Source organism: Prunus mume, linkage group LG1, assembly GCF_029339155.1.
Source record: "Prunus mume cultivar Tortuosa linkage group LG1, ASM2933915v1, whole genome shotgun sequence".
Lineage (NCBI taxonomy): Eukaryota > Viridiplantae > Streptophyta > Magnoliopsida > Rosales > Rosaceae > Prunus > Prunus mume.
Genome location: NC_142698.1, coordinates 18,370,995 through 18,394,075, shown reverse-complemented (window position 1 = coordinate 18,394,075; position 23,081 = coordinate 18,370,995). Strand labels below are relative to the sequence as shown.

General features: G+C 37.4%; 4 protein-coding genes, 1 non-coding gene and 1 pseudogene across 9 annotated transcripts; 3 read left to right on the top strand and 3 right to left on the bottom strand.

Moving 5' to 3' along the window:
• Positions 1–54: 54 nt before the first annotated feature.
• On the bottom strand, positions 55–126 carry TRNAP-UGG (transfer RNA proline (anticodon UGG)). The gene has a single exon. It is a non-coding gene; the product is annotated as a tRNA-Pro (tRNA).
• Positions 127–220: 94 nt separating this feature from the next.
• LOC103344707 (uncharacterized) lies at positions 221–1,690 on the top strand. Its single transcript, XM_008248329.3, has 3 exons — positions 221–400; positions 752–929; positions 1,129–1,690. The coding sequence occupies exons 2-3, from the start codon at positions 819–821 to the stop codon at positions 1,579–1,581; spliced, it is 564 nt and encodes a 187-aa protein (XP_008246551.1). The 5' UTR covers positions 221–400; positions 752–818; the 3' UTR covers positions 1,582–1,690.
• Positions 1,691–2,108: 418 nt separating this feature from the next.
• LOC103344706 (uncharacterized) lies at positions 2,109–7,578 on the top strand (annotated as a pseudogene). Its single transcript, XR_016126891.1, has 5 exons — positions 2,109–2,374; positions 2,463–2,496; positions 4,957–5,932; positions 6,015–6,131; positions 6,235–7,578. The product of XR_016126891.1 is annotated as an uncharacterized LOC103344706 (transcript).
• A 2,475-nt stretch (positions 7,579–10,053) lies between these two features.
• LOC103344705 (protein BONZAI 3) lies at positions 10,054–16,116 on the top strand. Of its 3 annotated transcripts, XM_089052006.1 has the most exons (17): positions 10,054–10,536; positions 12,123–12,170; positions 12,409–12,557; positions 12,687–12,735; positions 12,832–12,888; positions 13,222–13,401; positions 13,503–13,637; positions 13,751–13,812; positions 13,945–14,041; positions 14,119–14,233; positions 14,336–14,412; positions 14,729–14,866; positions 14,984–15,148; positions 15,245–15,358; positions 15,450–15,546; positions 15,680–15,801; positions 15,998–16,116. In XM_089052006.1, exons 1-16 carry the CDS (start codon positions 10,399–10,401, stop codon positions 15,799–15,801), a joined length of 1,743 nt encoding a protein of 580 aa, XP_088908132.1. In that variant the 5' UTR covers positions 10,054–10,398; the 3' UTR covers positions 15,998–16,116. The 3 variants fall into 3 exon arrangements, with proteins under 3 accessions (XP_088908132.1, XP_008246547.2, XP_088908135.1); XM_008248325.3 differs by lacking the exon at positions 15,998–16,116 and having other exon boundaries at positions 10,055–10,536; positions 15,680–15,947; XM_089052009.1 differs by lacking the exon at positions 15,998–16,116 and having other exon boundaries at positions 10,398–10,536; positions 11,095–12,170; positions 15,680–15,947.
• On the bottom strand, positions 16,053–19,014 carry LOC103318591 (patatin-like protein 2). Of its 2 annotated transcripts, none has more exons than XM_008219990.3 (6): positions 18,719–19,014; positions 17,781–17,962; positions 17,507–17,693; positions 17,206–17,367; positions 16,628–17,100; positions 16,053–16,517 (listed from the first exon to the last, which is right to left on the bottom strand). In XM_008219990.3, the coding sequence occupies exons 1-6, from the start codon at positions 18,848–18,850 to the stop codon at positions 16,298–16,300; spliced, it is 1,356 nt and encodes a 451-aa protein (XP_008218212.2). In that variant the 5' UTR covers positions 18,851–19,014; the 3' UTR covers positions 16,053–16,297. The 2 variants fall into 2 exon arrangements, with proteins under 2 accessions (XP_008218212.2, XP_088908154.1); XM_089052028.1 differs by having other exon boundaries at positions 17,781–17,910; positions 18,719–18,843.
• Positions 19,015–19,152: 138 nt separating this feature from the next.
• Positions 19,153–23,011, bottom strand: LOC103344704 (cyclin-L1-1). The gene is made up of 9 exons (XM_008248324.3): positions 22,870–23,011; positions 22,588–22,760; positions 22,401–22,482; positions 21,989–22,129; positions 21,712–21,881; positions 21,217–21,490; positions 20,518–20,953; positions 20,346–20,384; positions 19,153–19,366 (listed from the first exon to the last, which is right to left on the bottom strand). The coding sequence occupies exons 2-9, from the start codon at positions 22,737–22,739 to the stop codon at positions 19,296–19,298; spliced, it is 1,365 nt and encodes a 454-aa protein (XP_008246546.2). The 5' UTR covers positions 22,740–22,760; positions 22,870–23,011; the 3' UTR covers positions 19,153–19,295.
• Between the last annotated feature and the right edge of the window lie 70 nt (positions 23,012–23,081).

The following is a 23,081-nucleotide window of genomic DNA, read 5'->3' as shown; positions in this document are numbered from 1 at the left end:
TTTCTGATATGCATGTTACATTAATTTAAAAAAAAATGGTGGTTGTTTTACAGAGGGGCATTCCGAGAATCGAACTCGGGACCTCTCGCACCCAAAGCGAGAATCATACCACTAGACCAAATGCCCGCCTTGTTCATTTAATCTTCATGAACTTTATTTATAGCCAAACTAACCATATATTAGAGTCCTCGCTCGCTTCCCAGACCCCACATAGGCAAAGGAACCAGGAGTTGTGTGCCGACTAGCGGCAGTTCTGAGCTCTGTGTTCAGTGCCTCTCTCTTTTCTTCTTTTCTTTGTGGTCGCTGTCACCACAAATTATTACTCCCTAGCTGAAGACCTATCAGTACGACGCCGTTTCTCTCCACACGCCGAAGAGAGCTCCTCTCCCTCACACTCCAGGTCTCTCTCTCTCTCTCTCTCTCCCTCGCTTAGTTTTGTTTAAAATTTGGCCATTTGCATAGTGCACTGTGCACTTTACTTGTTCGATAAAATGCTCATTTCGATTCGAGTCTGTGTAACTTTGAAGGTACTCACAATATTGGTCCTTACGTGTTTCCTATAAATGGGTTCTTCCTTTTTTATGTTTTTGTATATCTTCCATTGCCTAACACCTTTTCGATGTAATGCCTCAACGAAGGGACTGTATCTCTGCATGTTGGTAAATTTGTACAGTAAGGCATGCCATTGCTGAATCCAGATTTCTCATAGTTGTTCTAAGTTTCCTTCTTTGTGGTTGTGTATTGTTTTCAGCTTATTAAACAGAAGTAGGATCATTCTACATCAAGGTGTCTTGTGTGCGAGTAAAAAGGAAAACAAAATGTTGAAGCATGTCTTTGGGAAGGTGTGGAACAAAGGGGTTCATGTGTATGGAGGAAACAGAGTTCTGCCTTGCCTGTATGTGTCCACCAGTGGTTTCCACAGTGGACAGGTGCACTTCAAATCCCAATTTCCCAGTTCCCATATTTCTCATGTTCTGGAATTTTGACATCACAGAATTTTGGGTTAAGGAAGCACGTTTGAACATCTTTTTATGCTTGCATGATGCCATGAAGATTTGCTAGCCATCTAATTTTCCCTTTAGAAACCTTTTGATGAAACCAACTGCCATCTAATTGTGCAATTTATAGGTCAATTGTGCGCAGAGAAGTTTTTTCGGGGTAGAGGATTTCCTTGATGATAACAATAGCCGGCCATACACTTACCAGAAGGAGAGGATATCCAAAAATCCACAAAAACATGTATCATTCAAACAGCGCACCATAGCCTACATTGAACCATTTACACTTGATGTGTTCATCTCAAAGCGGTTTGTTTCAGCCTCTATCACCCACCGGGTGACCTGCAAGCAGGTTGCAGTTGCCGGTACCAACTCCAAAGACATTAAAGCTGTCCTCAAGTCTCGCTGTGATATACCGGCCTGTTTGGCCGTCGGCCAAATCTTAGCCGATAGGGCAAGAGAAGCTGATGTCTACACTGCTGCTTATACTCCCAGGGACAGGGACAAGTTTGAAGGGAAGATTAGGGCAGTTGTTCAATCCCTCATTGATAGTGGGATTGATGTTAAAGTTTATCTTGACTGAATTGGTTTTTCTTTCTCCTTTGAATTTAATTTTCTTTGGACGCTGTGAGAGGTTTTGTATGGAACTCTTATTTGTGATTATGAAGGCATATCATTGCCAATTTCTGATAGCTAGCTAAAGGCAGATGAGCTTTCTCTGCTCTCTATGGCCACATGTTGAAATTTTTGGAAGAAATTTTTTTGGCGTGGTGAGGGGTATTACAAATTACAATACATGTTAAAAAGATATTGTGTATGATTAAATACGTGGTATGTTAATGTAGTGTTAAAACATCCACTGAAATAATAATTTTGGATTCGAAAGACTATGTCCCTATGTCACATTTGTGACACTAAGACTGAGTAATTCAAAGTCCATTCAAGCACTTCATATCGTGGACCAACGTAAGCATGATCGGAACTAGGTTTTTAAAGCACCTCGTACATGCCAGTATAAGAAACATCGACCAACGTATGCACAAACTTTTTTTATTTTATTTACAAGAGCACTCTAGACACATACCTAGATTTTGGAAAACACGTTTCTGTTTTCCACCTTCATTTTGATTATTCTTGTTTTTGTTTAAGGAGGGAGATATGGTTATTTTCTTTTGATGCCCTTAAAAGAAAAAAGTGCCGAAAGAAATTAGCGGGTATAAAAGGAGGCTACTCCGGTAATTGGCAAATTCCAGACAGAGAGAAGGAACAAATCGTTCTTGATTTTATTATCTTTCTTTCTGTTCCAGATATTCTCCCCTCCCCTGTTTAACGTTCGTCGGAGTCTCTCAGTCTCTGATTCTCTTGAAGCAACGAAGGTAGTCTCCCTCTCTCTCTCTCTCTCTCTCGCAAACCATTACAGTTTTTTTCACTTATTTGAATTTTATTTATGGTTTTTGTTTTCAGATTCTGTGGCTTCTGTTTGGTCGCTGTGGGAAAGGTACGGAATCGTAAAGATATTAAATTTGTAGTGGCGTTGTTTGGCATTGATGTGTTTGCAAGCGCGGAATATGAAAATTTTCTGCTTGAATTGATTCTTTCAGTTTTGTGGCTAATAAGTTGAACCTCAATCGTATTATTCTGCTGACTAAGAATGATTTGGGATCTGAATTTTATGCTTCTCTTTCTTTTCTGGGCAGCCAAATAGAGGGTTGTTTTGTCTGTTCAGAAGTTAAGCTTGATTGTTTGCTTCCAGTCTGGGTCGGTTTTAAAGTTATTTCAATTTCTCATCTCGATGTGTCTGTCTAACAGGTTTATTTATTTATTTATTTTGCAAATTACTTGCATGATCGAAACTGGTTTTGAACAAATGATTGGCTTCATTGAGGGAACAGTAGAAATCTAGAGATTTTTAACTTTTTTTTTCTTTTCTGGTGAGCCTTTCTTTTCTTTTCTTTGTTTTTATTGTTGTGGCTGAAAATATATTCTTTCTGTTCATATCTTTCATCACCACATTTGGGTATGTGGGGCTTGATTGATTGATTTGGCATTGCCCTCGAAGTATGAGAATATGGTTATGTAATTACCGGATGTGATTATAATCTTAATTTTATGCTGAGAGTAGTTATGGCGAGAGAGAATGTAATTACCGGTAATAACTAACGAATACACACTCACTTCTCTTTTGGCATTTTCTATGGGATATAATGGTGTCCCTTAGATTTTCAACGGTTATTTTAAGCCCCAGAGGAGTTACCCTAGGAACTAACATAAATCTAAGTAACAAGGGTACTAGGAGAGAACAGGAAAAGAAAGTGTGCAAATAAGATTTATTGGTCTTGATACTGTCAGATGTACCAAAAATGCATGTGTAGCAGTTGGCATGATTCTGCCAAGCTGGCAAGTATGGAAAAAATTCAATAGTCAAATATTTGTCATGATTTTTATTAATCATTTGTTCCTTAGAATAAAGTAGTGATATTATTATCATGTAACAAATTTGCACGTGTAGCATGTTTCTGGCCGGTCGACAAGGATGGTAAAACAGTCAATAGTCAAGCCTTTTTCGTGATTTTTGCTGGTTGTTCATTGTGGTTTATTTGAGTAGATCAACTGTAACAAAGAATGCTCCTTAGATGGAGGTATTGAAATCATAAATAGACCCTGGTAAGTATCCATATTGAAAAAGCAGGATAATTATCGGCAGAGATAGATCTACAGGGGTGTCTTCATAATTTTCAAACGAGTGAGCCTCTGTGTTAAAAGGACAATGTAGAATGAATGAACTGTATTTTGACAGCTTAGTGCAGGAGAGGGAAGGGAAATTTGTAGATTGGAAGGGTTTCATGGAGAGAGATCTGTGTTTCTCATATTTTTTTTGTGAAACTACAACAAATTTATAGTTTTCACACTGGAGGTGTACTTGTTGAATAAAAATGGGGGATAGGACAACATCCACCTAAAGGTGTTGAAGTTATTGTTCTTTCCATATACATGACTTCATATACACATATGGATTCATGCACGTATACCTCATGCCCAGTGCAATATATATTCATGTGTATATAAGCATACACACAAACAGGCTCGCGCATACACACAGAGTTATTTCTCTGTTAGTTTGATAGCTTCATGCCTGTCAACTATACAGAATAAAATTGTGTACAAACAGTTGCAGTGTTGTTTTTGTTTTTTGGTTTTTTTTTTTTTTTTTCCTTTAGGGATATACAGAGGAAGGGGTCTTATCTTTACATGCAAAGCTAATGTGCACAAACTACCAGTCATACTTGGAACATAAAGCACCATCCATCATTTTTTCTTCTAGGATTTGTACTTCTACAGTTAGTGTTTTTTCAGTATTGAAACTAATTACAAAAATACAAATTTATAAATAAACCCAATCCTAGACATGTATTTATAAAAAAACCCAAGCACTATTTAAACATAGAAACACACCCAAAATCAACCCCAAAGTCAACTTTTTGGGTGTGTTTATAAATGAATTTTGAGTGTGTGTAATGATGGGTTTTGGGTGTGTTTATATGTTTAAATAGTGCTTGGGTTTTTTTATAATTTCAATCCCCATTTTGGGTGTTTTAGTGAAACTCCCTTAAAAAAAAGACAAGGGCATGAAGGTCGAAACCTTTTCTGTATTGTGCACCAAAATATTAAAAAGGAGATTTAAATTTGAGTGATTCTTGGATTGAAACTGATACCTTTCCACTTAGCTAAAATGTCTCCATGGATTTACTGTATTGCCTTTAAAAGAAATAATTTCAATGCTGTTTTAAGTTTTTATGTATTGCCAGAACAGAGTGAAGTATGGAAGGTGCTTTTACATTCATTTATTTTCCTTTTCCTTCTCATGTCGATTGATTCCTTTCCTGGTTATGTTGTTCCTGCATCCTTCACTTTTTAATAGAAAACAAAATAAATCACTACAATACCAAATTGTTTTCAGGATGCATTTGGCTTTGTGATCCTGATTGTATAGCATATACTATGGAACTAGATGATAACTATATGGAAACAGATAACAGGAAGGAGAGAAATAGTCCTGCAGTAGTGTTGAATAATTCAGAGTCATCTGAGCAAATCCCTTCCCCTGCAGAAGCATCCAACAACCTGGATTCATCTGAACAAATCCCCTCTCCAGCACAAGCATCCAAAAAACCAGACTCATCTGAACTGAAGACTTCTTCTGCTGAAGCGTTCAGTGGACCTGAGTCAGCTAAAATGAAAATGTCTTCTCCTGCAGAAGTGTCTAATAAACCTGATGTATCTGAAAAGAAAATTGCCTCTCCTGCAGAAGCATCCAACTCTGGAAAGAAAACCCCAAGATCATTGAAGGGCAAAGCTAAAATAGTGAAGAAAACTCCCATTCATAACAGCTTGAAAACGAGCAAAGGTACAACTAGCTCACAGGTTAATGGGAGGAAACGAATGCGGAATAGGGGTAACAACGAGAGTGGCAACAAAAGAGAAGAAGATGCCAAGAAGATGAATTCAAAAAGAGAGAAACAAGAGAATATCACGTGAATGAAAAGCATGCCGAGAAGAGCCATTGGGCTCAAAAGAATCCAGTAAAGATTGACGAATCCGAAAAGAGCCGACAAAAACAGCAGAGTACAGAAAAACGACGTGGGTCAGACAAGAGTCTGAAGAGTCAAAGGAACAGCGAAAAACATGATGAAAAGAGGGAAAAGCTTGGTGGTTTGATCTTCATGTGCAGTGGAAAGACAAAGCCAGACTGCTTCCATTACCGTATCATGGGTGTTTCAATGGGTAAAAAAGACCTTGTGTTGGGTATCAAACCTGGGTTGAAGCTTTTTCTCTTTGATTTTGATCTTAAGCTTTTGTATGGAGTTTACAAAGCATCCTCTTCAGGTGGCCTAAAACTTGAGCCAAAAGCATTTGGCGGAGCCTTCCCTGCTCAGGTCACATTTTCTTAGATCTCTCTCTCCTTGTTTGCTTTTTTTAGTTAACCAGACATGTATGCTGATGACTTGAAAACTTCAGGTGCGGTTCAACGTGGAGAAAGATTGTCTTCCTCTACCTGAGAGTGTTTTCAAGAAGGCAATACAAGAAAACTATAATGAGAAAAAGAAGTTCAAAACAGAACTTACAGTTCGACAAGTGAGATAATGTGCCCCCTGCCTTTTATTAAGTTTTCCTGGAGTGAGCGATCATTGTTTCTTCGCATATGCTGAACTAATAATATCCAATATTTTCCTTTCAGGTCAGGAAGCTCACAGCACTTTTCCAACCAGCTCAAGTCCATTCAACTGCTCTAGCCACCCGTTCCCCAGTCCAGGCTAAAGTTCGGGATCGGGGAGTTCATGAAGGAGCAAGGGAATCGCTGCCACATGCCCACAGGGATGCACATGCTAGAGATCTTTATGCCAATGGTGATGCTAGGAGTTATCCAGTGTTAGCTCATGAAAGGGACCAGCATGTTAAATACCGAGATGTGGCATCTGTAAGGAGAGAGGAAACTTCGCATGATTTATACCTTACTGAAAAGGAATATCGAGCTTATGGTCTTCGGGGAGAGAGAAGAAATGTGTCTCCTCGTATCGTTCCTCCAGCTCTGGAAGCTCACCATAGAGAGTATGAAAGAGAGCATCTTGCAAGACAGCCAAACCTCATTTACCGGGAGGCTGTCCCTGCACATCGAGAAAATGTTCATAACGTGTCTCCTCGTATCGTTCCTCCAGCTCTGGAAGCTCGCCATAGAGAGTATGAAAGAGAGCGTCTTGCTAGACAGCCAAACCTCATTTACCGGGAGGCTGTCCCTGCACATCGAGAAACTGTTCATTCCGATCCTCTCTACTTGAATGATAGAGATCACCCAGCTTATACTCGCGGTGCTTAGACATGAGTTGCCACCTGCAACATCTGCTTCTGCTGTAGATGCGTATGCAAGTGATCCATATTACGGCTACTCCTATTATGGTTCTTCATCATTGGACCCATATTTGGCACCCCAGAGGAGAGAGGAAGTTCCTTCGGGATCTTTTTCTGTTGTTGGGAGGAGAGAGAATCATCTAATTGAAACTGATCCTCCGAGGAGAGAAACTGATCGTGTGGAGAGATTATATTCAACACATGCTTTTGGTGGGAGGAGAGAGAACTATCTGATTGAGACTGATCCTGTGCTAAGGAGAGAAACTGATCGTGGAGAGAGACTATACTCAATGCATGCTGCTCCTGCTGATGCTGCATCCGGTTATAACCGGACAGAAAACTACCAGGCAACCAAGGCTGATGCATTGCCTGCGCCAGTTTCATCTCGTTATGCTTTTGCAGGTCCGTCATACTCCTACCGCTAAATGGCGCCCTTGCATCCCCTGTATGTGGGCTTTTTTTTCTAGGTTTTTTTTTTTTTTAAACAATAGGGAAAAAAACTGCATGTGACAAATATTTGAACTTTCAGACCCAAAGAAGGGACTAATACTTTTAACTTGTTAGTTGAATTTGTTAAATGGTGCTGCCGAGGTTGGCAGTATAAATGTTGGAACTTATTTATTTTGCCTTGGCAAGTTTAAAGAGTAATAATAATGAAAGGGTAGCTTTGGATTTAGCTTTTGCATATAAATCATAGCTCTCTTGCTCTGCTTGTGTTTGATAAATGCATATGTGATAGGCCTGATGCGCGCATGAGGAGAAGTGGGTTTTGGATAAAAAAATTCTTAGGCATAGACCTGAGTTGAGCCCAAGAAAATCAATTATTGGGGTAATCCCAGTAATCGACTTTCTTTTTTCCTGGGTCAAGACTCAAGACCAAGACAAAGAGGTTGTGATTGACTTGACCACATCAAGGATTGAAATTACTCCGTCACCTTCACAAGTTTCTCTGGGGAAGTACTCCTCATATGTTGTCGAAATGTACTTGAAACTTCCCTTAAAAAATGTTCAAGACATTCATCCCCCCACAATCACAAATCTTTATCCATTTATCCACATACGTTCTTCATGTTGACTGGCTTTATCAGGGTTCAGTTGTTGGATCTTAGGAGTTTCGGATAATCAGATGTCAAAAACACGATTGGTGTCTGACTAGTCCACATTCCATACACAAGCTTCATGTTTTGTATCATGCGCGTAACGTAAGCATATCGATTTTTCTCCACCAGGTATTCACAACACAATTAACCTGAAGTTTCTGCCAAATACTACTTTTCATTGCATTTTAAATTTTCTCCGTTGTACTAATTCTAACATATTCAATTAATCCTGAAAAGAACAATCATTGACGAATGAATCTGGATTTCATGTGACGTTGCATCTCTTACATAAGCAGCCACAAGTCTTGGTTGAATGTACCAACTCCACAAATGGCACAAACCCTTTTGGGATATGAGGGACCCAAAAGACATTCTGATACAAAAAAAGGACCCAAAAGACGTAGTCTTCTTTTACTCTGTGTACCAACTCTGGTTTTTTCCTCCTCTCTATAAATTAAGTAGTTGGGTGGAACACGTCAAACAACACTTTGCAATTGCCAAAGTTAACAAAAGTTAGCGGCTTATGACTCAAAACTCAACTAAAAAACGACATGATTTCTTAAGAAGCTGGTTTTGCGCAAACCAATTCAAATTAGGATAAATTGTTTTGACATAAATTTATTTCATTTTCATTTTTATGAGGAAAGTGGAAAAACTAATTGGTCATTGTTTTAACTTTTAACATGAATGATCATGTGAGATACCCCTAACGATGGATGAAAAACCAAAATAACACCATGTTGACGATTTTTACAATTCTAAGTCATTAAATCATCAAGAATTTTCATAACAAGTTCCATAAACAATACTCTTTTTGTTTTTTAATTAGTATAAACGATAGTCTAAATTACAAGGACTAAGACCAGTCATCTGTAAATCAAAACTCTAGTTTTACATTGAGCTAAACCCGTTGGCTTTTTGTTTATATTTTTTTTATTATGTATTTTTGGAGTTTTTATAAAAAATAGTTAAAATTGATCCCCTATTTTCATAAATGTCAGTTTTTATAAAAACTTTCAAAATTAGCCAAAAGCTCAGTTAAATAGACTCAAATACCCTCAGAATTTAAACCCCATAAACCTAAGAAGGAAAACCCTATTAGATGAAAGTAGGTAAGTTACACATTGAATTTCTATCTATGATGCGAAACCCATTGAATTTCACATTCATGGCGAGCACTAGAAGATTATGACCCAACCCATTAATTGGATTTTCAGGTTCCTTCAAAGTAAAGCTCGCATTTAGATTTGCTCTTGATTGAAGGCCGAATCATTGATTTTGATGAGTACATGAAATTGGTTCTCGATAAAGTTGAAGTCAACATTAAAAAAAAGAAAGAAAAAAAAGGGGGAAAGTAATGGCAAAGGAGACCTCATCTTAAGCAATATCGGATATTTTCAATTTTGCCATGAATTATTTTCAAAACTGTACTTTGGATTGTAATCCCTTCGTTTTTATTCGAACAAGTTTTATTTTATTTTAGAGGTTCTTGTTTTACAACAGTGATGACAAATAGAGTACCTTTGTTGATTAAAAGAGAAATGGCATGGGGTGGATGATCTTGGGGAGCGGTTGGGGTTGGGGCTGGGGCAAATGGTCAGGGAATTCTTGGGTTGGGGAAGATGTTGTTGGAAGCTGGTTATGGGTATGGAAAAGATTTGGGGTGGGGTGGTGAGTGTGACTTGGGGAATCGGGGCCTTGAGGTTGGGAAAGTGGCTTGGGTGTGGAGGTTGACAAGGTGGTGTGTTGTTGAATTGAAAGAAAGAAAGAGAGGAGAGAAGAGTGGTGACAATTGGGATAGGCGGGGACAGTGGTGTCTTGTTTATTTTTCAGTTTTTAGGTTGATGTGAGTTTTTGTTTTGAGGGCATTTGAGTATATTTAACTGAGTTTTTTACTAATTTTGAAAGTTTTTATAAGAATTAACATTAATGAAAGTATTGGATAAATTTGGGTTTTTATTTATTTATAAAAACTCATATTTTATATTGTAATAATTATTAATCATGCTCTCTATTTTTTGGGTGTAACCCGTACGAAACTTCCAAGTGACCCTAAAAGAGAAAAAAGAAAGAAAAACGCTTGGGCTTTTTATTTTTGTTTAATATACTTTCCGGATTTAAATGGAAACGCAAATTTTGGAGATTTCCATTTTGAGATATATAGGGAAGAATTTTCAACGAGCCCAAGAATTTTCTGAGAAAGAACACCCATTTCACTGCTATATAATATACATACGCTCGCTATTATAGGAGAAGGGCTCACGGAGGAAACAAGATCATATAACACGCATTGGCAGAGAGAGAGAGATATTAGCTAGGGTTTTGGAATTTGGAGAGAGAAATCAGAGGGTTTTAAGATTTGTCTTGTTGAGAACAGAGACAGCGAAGAGTCAGAGATGGGAGGTTGCTTTTCAGATGTGAGAGGAGGGAAGGAGGCCGTAGGCGGGGCCCAGCCTAGTTCCACAGTTCACAACGACGCCGTTGAGTTCTTTTACAGGTCCCATGGTGCTTTCCCACTATTTTCTCAACTCGAGGTACTCCCTCCTTCCTCCTCCCTCTTGCACGTTGCAATGTGCACTATTTTCTGAGAGTTAGCCCTTTTGTTTTTTATTTGTTTCTGTCCCAATTTTTTATTTCTCTTAAAAGATTTACACCTACGTTGAGCTTTTTTGTTGTCATTACATTGAGATTGAGTTTGAGTTTTTTTGTTGTCATTACATTGAGATTGAGTGAATGTTTTTTTATATATATACATATGACCATGTGCCTATTAGATTCTATTGTCATTTGTTTATATATATATATATATATATATCTCTCTCTCTCTCTCTCTCTCTATATATATATATACCCTACAATTTAGACCAATCTTCTTTATTCTTGTTGTATTTTGAAAATCTTTTGTTTTGAGAAAATTTGGTAGATTTGCCGTGCGTCTCTGGTTTAATTTAACGTGCTATTTTCAACTTTGAAATAATATTTTCATCAAAAGCTTTGCTTTCTTATCCTTCCAGAAAGTGGAAAAGTCTAAGGACCAAGAGCTTTGACTAATATATTCTTTGTGATGAATCTTCATTCATTGTGAAGTACAGGGCTGATGGCATATTGTGAATACATCTTCAATATCAACTTAGGCCAAGAGCCGTTGGTTTTTATATGAACAAAATGAACAAGTCTGTATTGTTGACAATGCATTTAAAATGTTGGGCCAACATGAAAAATACCATGGCTGGCTACAGTTGCCTTCGAGAAAACAAACATTCTCAAATGATTGGTGTGTTAACTTACGTGAGGCTGCATGCTGATTGATTGAGCCACACCTCCTTTTGGCTGAATTGAAAAAATGCCTACAAGATACTCTCTTCCTACAGAAGAACATTAGCAAGATTCCCGTTGTGCTGTTGCAAATTTGACTTTGGGAGCATGCATAGGACAAAATCTCAAAATAGTGTTTGTCACTTAAAAGTGTGACAATGTGGTCCTTACAAGAGTTGCAATGGATGTTGGACTTAAAGATATCATTTGGATGTGGACATAACCTTTGATCCTTTTCTCTCTGTCTTTTTCTTTCTCAGAGTTACATCAAACACTTCGTTTTCAATGACAGGCTCTGCTCAATGTGTTTATACGTACTTTCGAACTTGAAATGCCATGAGCCATCAAGCTGGACGTGTTAATTAAATAACTGTTAAATTGAAGTACCCCAAAAAAATAAAAATAAAAAAACTGTCGAGAGCAGCATGTTTGTTCCCAATAATGAAGCATAATATCCATGAATATTATTTACTGTCATGTCTGGTATAATTCCAAAATTAAAGTGCCTAGAGATTTGGCTAGTTTGATGCTTTATTTATTTCCCATTTCTTGGATGCGTTAAGTATGGTGTTTGTGTTCCATATAATCACTATGGGCTTTCCAAATGCCTGGATGGTTCCCTTGTTTTAGTTGTCTTCATTTTCTTTGTCTTATTTTTCTGTACCACTATGGGCTTTCCAAATGCCTGGATGGTTCCCTTGTTTTAGTTGTCTTCATTTTCTTTGTTTTATTTTTCTGTACCATTAGACCTTTTGTTTCATTCCTTTGAATGTATGTAATCATGTATTTCCCTTTTGTGCTACAGTTAACCCTGTCCGCATCTAACTTACTTGATCTTGACGTCACTTCAAAGGTATGTTTATATATATAGTTATCAGCATTTTTAACTCTGCCATGTCTTTATACCTGTTTATCATAGTAACTAAGATATTGTAACAATGCTTGACCCAAAAAAGAAGAAGATATTGTAGCAATGTCATATGACCACTACTGTTTAAAATCGAGGCTAAAGACTTACTGTGTCATCATGGGGACTTATCTTAATATAGTATATCCTGAAATAGTTATTAACTTGTTTAATCATATTTCAGAGTGATCCCATGGTGATTGTCTATGCCAAAAAAAGCGATGGTAAGCTAGAGGAATTAGGGAGAACTGAAGTAATACTGAATAGTTTGAATCCTGTATGGATAGAGAAAGTTTCAATTGCATATCAGTTCGAGATGGTGCAGCCATTGATGTAAGTTTCTCATATTTTTCAGAGCACCTATGTTTCTGAAGATGTCTTGTATTTTATCTTGCAAGATCTATTTTGACAATGCTACTTCTCTCACATTTGCATTTTTTCTTTGTTGTGCTGTCCCCTAAGATTCCATGTGTATGATGTTGATACAAAATATCACAATGTACCTGTAAAGGTATGACATGACTTCTTCTTTCAATTTTTAGCATTCGATTGGCATAAGAGCGTAATAGAAATCTTATTTTAGCCTTCTCATTGTATTATCTCGCAGACACTGAATTTGAGGGATCAAGAATTTCTTGGGGAAGGCAGTTGTGGTCTTTCGGAGGTAATTCCCTTGAAATCAGTACGGCTCAATAAAACTAGGTTACTTTCATTGAGCAGTGTGTGTATAGAGTTGTTTAGTTAACACTTCAGGTTATGTGTTTTGTTTTTTTCCAGTTTAATTTTCAATGTTGTAGTTATTGCAATGCTCACCATTGGTGCAACTAAAGAAAGATATGGATGTAGCTTGTACTATTTTCCTTTACTTACTGTATACAAAGATGTTTGCCAATGGAAACATATTGAAATCAGTGACTCAGATATCTCATAGATTCATTTGCTAAACTCTAACCTAAAGCTGTGTTTTTGTGGTACTTGTTCTCTTTTCTGGTGGCAGATCGTGACTAAACAAACTCGGAGTTTAACCTTAAATCTCATAAACCAAAATTGGCATGGAGGTATGAGAAAGTTTGGAACACTCACAGTCCAGGCCGAGGAAACTATTGCTTCTAGGAGTGCTGTGGAGATAAAATTTCGATGTTCCCACTTGGAAAACAAAGATTTCTTTTCTAAAAGTGTATGTGTTTTCAAAGCAGCTTCTTGAGCTCTTTTTACTTGTGAATACAGATTTCTGTTTTAGTCTGATCCTTATATTTCTTTTCCATTTCTTTACTTCAGGATCCTTTCTTAAGAATATCTAGAATTGTTGAGAGTGGAGGTTCTATTCCAATTTACAAGACTGAAGTTGTGGATAACAATTTAAATCCAACTTGGAAGCCAGTATGCCTGAGTATGCAGCAATTTGGAAGCAAGGTAAGCTTATGAAATTATTTCAAGGTTACCTGTTAAATTAGAGTATATAAGTCTGCTAATTGACAAATACTGTAGAAAAAATCTATAACTTTCTGAACCTCAATTTGTTGCAGGATACCCCATTAGTCTTTGAGTGTTTTGATTTCAACAGCAATGGCGACCATGTTCTTATTGGGTAATTATTGATTGGTGCCTAGCCTTTATTATTTTGTTAGTTTTTACTTCTTGCATGATATCATTACTTTGTGCTTGGACCGGAAAAAGGAAGAATGTTTTGGAATTTACCTCTCAATTGGTCTTATTTCAGGAAAATTCAAAAGTCAGTGGCGGACCTGGAAAAACTATACAAAGAAAGGAGTGGTGTGAATTTTGTCTTTCCAACTTCTCGTCAGGGTCATGAAAAGGTATTTATCTTGCATTCCCATTCTTGGTACTTCATGTCAATGTATTCTCACTTTTGCTTTATAAAATGCCAACATAGGTTTTGAAGGGCCAGCTGTTTGTGGATCAATTGTTTGAGAAGGAACAGTTCAGCTTTCTTGACTATATTTCTAGTGGATATGAGCTTAACTTCATGGTCGCTGTTGATTTTACAGGTAACTAATGTCTGATATTTAGAAAAGTTATTCAATTTTCACTTTACATATATATATATATATATATATGTTTGCATGCTTTGAATATTGAACTTTATCTAGGTTCAAATGGAGATCCTCGAAGTCCTGATTCTTTGCACTATATTGATCCTTACGGTCGGTTGAATTCTTACCAGCAGGTGAGTACATTTTAGATGCAGTGCTCAAATAGGGGTACTAGTTACACTAATAGGCTAATATAATGTTGTTAATAAAATGAGACATGATTTCGTATACCCCTTGTTTAAAATACCCTTGTAGGCTTCTTCAGTAGGTCAACAAGATAAAGTCGTTGGTTAAAAGTTATCCGATTAGGTTCAAGTTTTTTCATAATTAAGGTCATTCTTCGTTCTCGGGCTTTTGCTATGGGTGGCTTGCTGTTCAATGGTTAGAGAAAGCATCTTGATTGATTAGATGATTAGATGCTGTCTGATAAATCAATTATACCATCTGCAGGCTATAAGAGAAGTAGGGGAAGTCATTCAGTTCTATGATGTTGATAAGCGTTTTCCCGCTTGGGGCTTTGGGGGTAGGACAACTAATGGTACTGTGTCGCACTGCTTCAACTTGAATGGGAGTGCAAGTGACTTTGAGGTAAAGGAGTGGTTAAATTTTTGCAATGTCTCTTTACCTTTGTTGGCAAACTCATTCAATACATCTGAACTTTTATTTTGTTTAACCTTGTTAGAACTTGTTTGATTTATTTAATAGGTTGAAGGTGTTGAAGGCATCATGGGTGCTTACGCCACTGCTCTACACAACGTTTCTCTGGCAGGACCAACTTTGTTTGGCCAAGTGGTTAACAAAGCTGCGGAAATTGCCGGCAGATCCCTCTTGTCCTCCAACAACAAGTACTATGTCTTGCTTATTATAACGGTAAGAGGTGGATGAATTTTATTTGCATTTTTTTGTCTCTTGGGTTGAAATCTTTGTTTTAGCAATAATATAAAGGGCCATATTTTTTTTTTCTAGGATGGAATCCTAACAGACCTTCAAGAAACAAAAGATGCTTTGGTGAGAGCATCTAATCTTCCCTTATCAGTCCTAATAGTTGGAGTGGGTAATGCAGACTTCAAACAAATGGAGGTAATGCTTTTGTTTACATTTTGGATTTTCTCCTACTGGAATTTGATTTCTACATCTCATGAACTTGTGGTTTGAATTTTGTATCCTGCAGATCCTTGATGCTGACAGTGGACCACGATTAGAGAGTTCTACAGGTCGTATTGCTACACGAGACATTGTACAGTTTGTTGCGATGAGAGAAGTGCATAGTAAGTACCCGTCACCTCCATTTTTTTCTTCTGTAACACATTCATATTACCTTTAGATGATGATGGTAATTTCTTTCTTTTGGGTCCTCTCTTTGCTTTTAAGCTGATAAATTAATTGGGATTAATGTAACAGGTGGGCAGATTTCTGTTGTTCAAGGTCTTTTGGAAGAGCTGCCTGGCCAGTTTTTAAGTTACATGCGCTCCATGGACATGAAGCCACTCACCTTCCATGCAGGCCAACCATCTACATCATAGGTTCTTTCTTCTTTGGATTAGCAAGTAGTGATTAATTAGTTGATGCTTATGTTTCCACTGAGACAAGAAGCAGAAGCACTAGTTCAATCTCAAGAATCTGTTCATTATTACTAAGGATTAATTTCAAAGTGCTTTTTGTTTTTTAATTTCGTAGTGCTTTATCAGTGCTATTTTTTAAATCGTATTTACTCTGCAGTCCCTCCATATACGAAACCACACACAAACTCCAACAACATAATGAAGTAGAAGACTTAAACAACTCAAAGCTGCTTTCATTGGCCACGTCATGAATAAATTGAATAATTTCCCTGTTACATATATATACATTGGGAGAAAATAATTTCAGTACTGAACTGAATTACATGAAAGGAAAAAAATAATTGAGCTATTTAATTTTCTTACGAAAACATAACTACAAGGACTTATGGCATTCTCCAATAAGTATTTAAGTTAAGGATTTGTTACGTACTTTTTAATTTCGGTCGTTGGATTGCATCTAAGAGACTACCAACACCTTTAATGAATACAATCCAACGGTCAAGATTATAAGTATGTAACAAATTCTTAACATAAAATACTTATTGAAAAATCTCCCCAAGGGATTATGCGAGAGCAGCAACCTATTATTTTTGTGATGATGTCCTTCCTGAATTCTCCGAGGATGATGTCCTTCCTGAATCCTCCGAGCCCTCTCCTCAGAGAGAATTTTGGCCATCCTACATTATCAAGCAAAAAGTAAAAGTAATAATCAGTATCCCATTAATTTATTGAATTTACATGCATCATGCCACAACTTAATCAGAATAAAAGAGCAGATTATACACACCTCACGAGAGCCTCTGCATTTGTCTCAAGAGGAAGAGGCTCGGTTTCACTGGTATCAGAATCCAGTCTGGAAACCGGTTTCTTCAACAATGCCTCTCCAACTTTCACAAGATCATTCAAGTTTTTTTTGGTGGCAATATCCACAGAAGCCAATCTTCCGCTTAGTGTATCGTCCTGAATTCGGAGGTAATGGCCATGAGACTGAACATCTTCTAAAACGCATTGAGTGTGGTAATCAAGAATGCCACCAGTTACTTTGAGACACATATGCACCACTGGAGACGACCAATGGGGTCCGATGAGCCACTGGAAAGCACCCCAACGAGCTACTTCTTTGGCGTCGTACTCCTCCTCATCATTTGCTATACCAGTCCCCAGTGATACTAGTAAAATCCGCTTATGCAACTCTTCATTTCCACACCCAGGGTTCTTCTTGAGGATTTCTTTTTCCGCTTCCCTTATAGCAATTGAAGCCTACCCAAAAAAAATAAAAATAAAAATAAATAATGATCGTATATATGAATTATTCAGATTATGCAAATGAATAAGTTTTTGAAATTTGGGGCACATCAATACTACCGGGTTATTGGCAGCAACTCCACCATCAATGAGATTGAATTCTCTTGACTTGCTTGTTGAAGTTGTGGAACTAAATTGATGGGCCGGAAGGTAGGGTGGGGCTGCTGAAGTTCCAATGCATATATCCGACAGCAAAGCATCTAGGCTTGGGTGCCTTTTCAACTAAAATCATCACCAACATAAATATACAAAATCAAGAATTATTTATTTACAACAACAAAAATAATAATAATAAAACAGAACAAAGAATTAAATTATATACATATACGTGTCTGAATTAGGAGATAATTAATAAACAAACCTCAGAGCTGGAGAAAATAACTGGACGCGGCGGTTTTATATCAACCGTTGGGATTACAACATTAGTCAATGTGTCGTGCAAATGCTTATCGCCTAGTTTTTCCTTCACCAATTTGTGGAAATACTTCCCATTATATTTGGGCCTTACTAAACCTTTCAAACAATGTTTGATTTTGCCGATGAGAGATCTGTTGTACAAGGAAACAAAATTAGTTATCGTTACTCGTTATGCATATGGAAGTGTGGTCTCTTTATCAACAATTAACTGTACATACCTAGGTTGGTGGAAGATTTTAGGGCAATGTTTGAGATAGAAAGGGAGGATATCTTTTGCTGCAAACAAGGGACGGTTATTTTCATCTGGGGTAGCAAGCATGAGCGTCACAAGGCCACCTGTGCTCGTCCCTGCAACCCAATCAAAATAATCTACGAGCCTTACATGCTTACCATCAAGCCTCTACATATAGCCACCAAGTAAAGCAAAAAATTAGACTTACTAGATTACAAAAAAATAAAAATAAAACACAAGAGAAACACAACATAAAATTGTGAGTAGTAGAGCAAACATGTTAGCTAGGTATAACACCACGTGATAACGTGACTAATCCACTCATATTGTAATGTGATCGATCTTGAGCCTTTATCCATAACATGTGAATCTTGTGTTACAAAACCCCACAACTTATAAGATCGATCTTGAGCCTCATAACATTATTACAGTAGGTTTCAGATAATATTTGGTGTAAGATATCACTGTGGCACTATACATGGTTGAATTTGATCGCCATTATTTATCTTCAATGTGCTTAAAGTTAAGCAACCATCTATAAACTGGGGTTTCTGCGCCAATGCCCCGAGGCAATGAAGCCTAAATGTTTGAAAATTACAGAGAGAGTGAACATGTTGAAAGAGACATTAAAAATTAAGGACCGTATCCTATAATGCAGACTTTACTGCTATACTTGCATATTCGATAAAAGGGACTACTAATAAATTACCTGCAATATGTATATGCACACTTAGTGGTATTGTGACGTGATAAAATTTTGGGGCACTTGGTGGCAGTCGTGTAATAAGGAGTGATGCCACATTATATTATATCGTAGAAGTTCCTATAACATTCTATGAGCTAACAAAATTGCAGATTGGACTCATATATTTTAATGAATGAAATATATTGCCCAAAATAGAGTTGTAGTTTTATTATTTTTACCTGAAGCTCAGACTCTAGGAACTCGAGTGAAACTCCTTCGATGATCCCTCTTATTCCACCTCCATCAATGCTAAGAATAGTAGTGAGACCTCCATTAGTGGGAGAATGAAGGGATGATTTTGTTTTCTCCATGGGTGGGAAATTGAAGAGAAAGGCAATGCAATGCACAAGGCTTGATTAAAATTTAACAAGAAAAACTGAGAGAGCTATTAATTTGAAGTCTCAAGAATCTCAAAAAGAAAGGTTTGCTAGTTACGGGATTAACCAATTGAGTTGTGAGGTTTATATAGAGATCTTTCCCTCTCGGATCAGGTAATTTTAGTTTCCATTTATATATTCAAAGTTGTATTTGCTTTCCTTTTTGTATAGTTTCCTATATTGTTAGGATTTCCTACACAGACAAGTTTCTATAATATATTAAAAATACCTCACGCGTCAAAAGAATCATGCATATCCATAACCATAAATAGTCTCAATTGCTCACTTTTACATTTTCTGTCAACATACAAAGCCCAAAGTATTTTCAGTTCCGATGAAGTTTAGGAGAAAGAGAGATGTCTTGAAATTGATGATCAGTTCAAGCGTAAGAATGATGTCTATGGCGATCCTTATCCCGGGAAGAATAGGAGGAATTGTGATAGTCACGATCTGCACAGTAAGGGCAAGTGTCAGATGACGGGGTTCAAATCAAACTGACACAATTTGAAGAAACAAGAAGCAGCATATATTATTATATATACATTATAAGAACTAAGGGTGGCATTTTAGACTCAAAAACCGCAAAAACCAACCATTTTAGACTCAAAAACTGCAAAAACCAACCGACAATTTACCGCAATGAAACCACAATCGCGGGAAACCGAACCGCATTTGCGGTATAAAGAACCAAACCACATTTGCGGTTGCTGTTGCGGTATTTGATTTTCAAAACTTGCAGTTACCACAAACCGTGACTATATTTATAAATAAATAAAAATTGCATTTTGTATATAGCATTGATACTCAAACAACACAACGAAATCCTTCAAATCCACTCACCACCACCAATACTTGAGTTTATAACTTTAATTTGTAACATTGGTGCATTACATTTTCCTTTTAGTTTGTAACTTTAATTAACTTTGAATTAGATTTTTCCTTCGGGTTGCAACTTTAATTCATTTTGCATTACATTTTCCTTTTGGTTTGTAATTTTAAAGGATTTGGAATTAGAATGCTTGAAAAGTTGAGGTTGTGAATGTTTGAGAAGTTGAGAGGTTGAGAATTTATATATGCTTAAGAAGTTGAGGTTGTTAATTTATTATTTAGGTTGTGAATTTATATTTTTGGGTTTAAGTATGCTTGAAATCAAAACGCATCAAAAGAAGCATCAAAATTAGGCCTAAAATGTAGAAGATTGGATTTTTATGACATAAAAAGAACTTGCGGTTTTAAACCGCTAATTCACGGTAACCGACCATTTTTTGTGGTTTACCGCAATGCAGTAAACCGCAAAAAGCGGTCAGTTTACGGTTTCAAAAATCACCATACCGCAAATAGTCGGTCGGTTTGCGGTTTGAGCAAAAATTCGCGGTTATCGAACCGCAACCACCCCTACATTATAAGAACTATTCTTGAATAAGCATACCTCGTGACGAGTGATGTCTTGATTTCTCCAAATGGCCCCCTGCATTAATATTGTGCATTCAATATAGAAGTTCAAGTCAAAGAATTTCGGAGATTAGAAAATTTGAAATGACGCAAGTTCATAAATCCAATTTTAACAATGTGGTGGTGGGGAATTAAAACCCATAACCAACCTGAATCTTTTGCTCTATCCTTGGAACGATAACCTCGGTCCTTGGTTCTGTCCCTCTCAGCCTCCTCTCGATCTCGTTCCCGGTCAGAATCCCTGCCCCTATCACGATCCCGGACCTTCATTCTATCCCTATCCCTGTCCCTATCCCTGTCCCTGTCCCTGTCTCTGTCTCTCTCCCTCTCCCTCTCCCTCTCTTTGTCCTTGCTTTTATCACCACTAGATTCCATTCTGCGTTCAGACTTGGATTTCATACTGAAATCTTCTTTTGCCTCTCCCTCAATAGGCATACTTTCATCACTCTCTTTAGAGTCCTTCAGCTTGTCAGTGGCTAGCTTGGCCAACACACCCTTTGATCCACCAGAGTCAGGATTGACTTCTGCTGCAGCCTTTATATTAGAGGTATTGTCAATAGCTGATGGGCTATTCGTAGGAACTTCCTATGAAACAGCAATGAAAAAAAAAACTCCACATTATTAATGTAATTTCGGTATGATGCAATATAGAGCAGATTCTCGTCAGCCTGCAGTTGGCATCCTTGCTCACAGCCAGCAGTGCAGCAAAATGCTGACAAGTGGGCAACTGCAGTGATAAGAGAGAATATTGTAGAGCCCCCAGCTCTGAATAAATCTTGAGTGAGAAGGGGGAGGGGCAGGAATTAGAGAGAGAGAGAAAAGAAAAGAAAAAAAAGAATCAGAACTACCTTTGGATTTGGCTGAGACCCAGAATTCCATGACTTGTTAGAAAATGTAAAAGAATCTCCATCCTTACAGACTGGTACGTACTTTGCTTTAGGAAGGCTGTACAGATGAGCCAGCACCCTACAAACTTCGTCAATCCCTGATTTCTCAGCATCAAATGCCTTCCACCATGGCGGATTCTCAGGAAGGGGCACTTGAAACCTCCGAGCAGCAGCATAAACTACACCACAAGCAACAACCTCACTCTTGAATCGCACACACAATGTTGTACGCAAACTGCAGTTAAAAGGTTAGTGAGTACTAAACCAACAAAATAGTACATTGATTATAATTTTTTCAAATGAACTACACCAACAAGGACAACAAAGACACATAATCCAGTAAAACAGAAAATTCCAAATAATTAAACAATGTAAAGTTCAAAAGTTTCAAAGTCGCATGGAAAAACCAAGTACCAAGAAAGTAAATAAGTAATTGGCATATGTTGGGAGAGGTACCTGTCATTTGCTAGATTCCAGGCTTCTTGTGTTAATTCTGGTGGTGTCTCCAGAGTGGCAAGATAATTTGATATAAACTTATGAGGATGCTCAACATGACAAATGAAACCCATCTCCTTTAAAATATGTCTTTCTGCTTTACTCAACTCCATCTTCAAGTCAGAATATTTCTGGAAAGAAAGAAGACAAAGATAAACCATAGCATGCATTTTTGGCTCAAAATCATGATAATGGAAGACAATGACTTTAGTATGATGTGGATTATATGAGCTCTAACCTTTGAATACGGGTCCAACGGCTCAATGAGTAGGTTCTCCCTCCTACATTCCATCCTGTGGAAAACAATGATAACCTGCCTGGCTTTTTTAGGGCATTCCTCCAGTTTTGATGCAAGCCACAAACAGCTAGCAGCAACTTTCTACAAGAAAGCATCACATTATTAATGCAGAAGTTGTGACATTACAAGGCAAAAATTTAAAAGAAATCATTCATTCCTCTCAATTTCGGGACATGGTTTTAGAAAGAACGTCTGCTAAACAACTATTTGGACTAATTGAAGATAAAAGTACTCATCTTTCACAGCCCAAAGAGAAAACCACAATAAGTCTACAAATTAAAGAACTGTCATTTGCCTTTATCAGCATCCAAACAAATGGCTCAGAAAGTAATTATATATGTAGCAGAAATACCTTGACGTTGAAGCGTGCAAAGGACTTCTTACAATAGAATCGGTGAAACAGAACCTGACCAGTGGCCATAACAGCTTGAGGTCTGCAAGTGATCAAATGAAGCAAACAAAGTTAACAAAATTCACCCTCAAAGAAAAGAACAACAAGAAGTTCTACAAATTAAAACAAACCGGAACTGAAACCATACAATCTGAGCAAAATTCCACTTTCTTGGATTAAATCACAGCCATAGATTCTGAGCGTGGTCTCCGTGGCCTCATCTATGCCGTCCTTTCTCGACGGCGAGTTCTGCAATTGCTCATCGGTCAGATAGAACGTGTCTATCGCCGTGTATATCATCGTAGAAACCCTAACTAACTTCTACACAAAGTGAAATTTCACAAATTCAATCAAATTGAATCTCAAAGAAAACTGAGAAAGTTCCGAAATTTCAAAAACAAAAATCGTAATCATCCAAATAGAGCCTTACCTCCCTTCTTGGCGCCCCAGACTCAAATTAATCGAAGAGAATCAATCATGACATGAAGCAATTGGCTCTGAGCTATGCAATACAAGGTTATGTGATTATACGACGACATAATATGTGGGTGTTTTGGTCTTTTAATAGTTTTTTGGGTTATTTTTTAATAGCCCCTTTACTTTCGTGATTTTTCATTCCCGCCCATTTATAGGCTGCTGCAA

Bases quoted from the DNA above. Each gene is read 5' to 3' on its own strand.
- LOC103318591 (XM_008219990.3), bottom strand. From the start codon at position 18,850: ATGGAGAAAACAAAATCATCCCTTCATTCTCCCACTAATGGAGGTCTC. The intron at 17,101-17,205 runs GTAGTATTGATG...TTTTTTGGGTAG, and splicing joins GAGTTGCTGCCAATAACCCG to GCTTCAATTGCTATAAGGGA. The intron at 16,518-16,627 runs GTGTGTATAATC...TTGATAATGTAG, and splicing joins AATGCAGAGGCTCTCGTGAG to GATGGCCAAAATTCTCTCTG.
- LOC103344704 (XM_008248324.3), bottom strand. From the start codon at position 22,739: ATGATATACACGGCGATAGACACGTTCTATCTGACCGATGAGCAATTG. The intron at 21,882-21,988 runs GTTAGAGCTCAT...CTTTCTTTCCAG, and splicing joins CGTTGGACCCGTATTCAAAG to AAATATTCTGACTTGAAGAT. The intron at 19,367-20,345 runs GTATGCTTATTC...CTTACTGTGCAG, and splicing joins AAGACATCACTCGTCACGAG to ATCGTGACTATCACAATTCC.
- LOC103344707 (XM_008248329.3), top strand. From the start codon at position 819: ATGTTGAAGCATGTCTTTGGGAAGGTGTGGAACAAAGGGGTTCATGTG. The intron at 930-1,128 runs GTGCACTTCAAA...TGCAATTTATAG, and splicing joins GTGGTTTCCACAGTGGACAG to GTCAATTGTGCGCAGAGAAG.
- LOC103344705 (XM_089052006.1), top strand. From the start codon at position 10,399: ATGGGAGGTTGCTTTTCAGATGTGAGAGGAGGGAAGGAGGCCGTAGGC. The intron at 12,736-12,831 runs GTATGACATGAC...ATTATCTCGCAG, and splicing joins ATCACAATGTACCTGTAAAG to ACACTGAATTTGAGGGATCA. The intron at 12,889-13,221 runs GTAATTCCCTTG...TTCTGGTGGCAG, and splicing joins GCAGTTGTGGTCTTTCGGAG to ATCGTGACTAAACAAACTCG.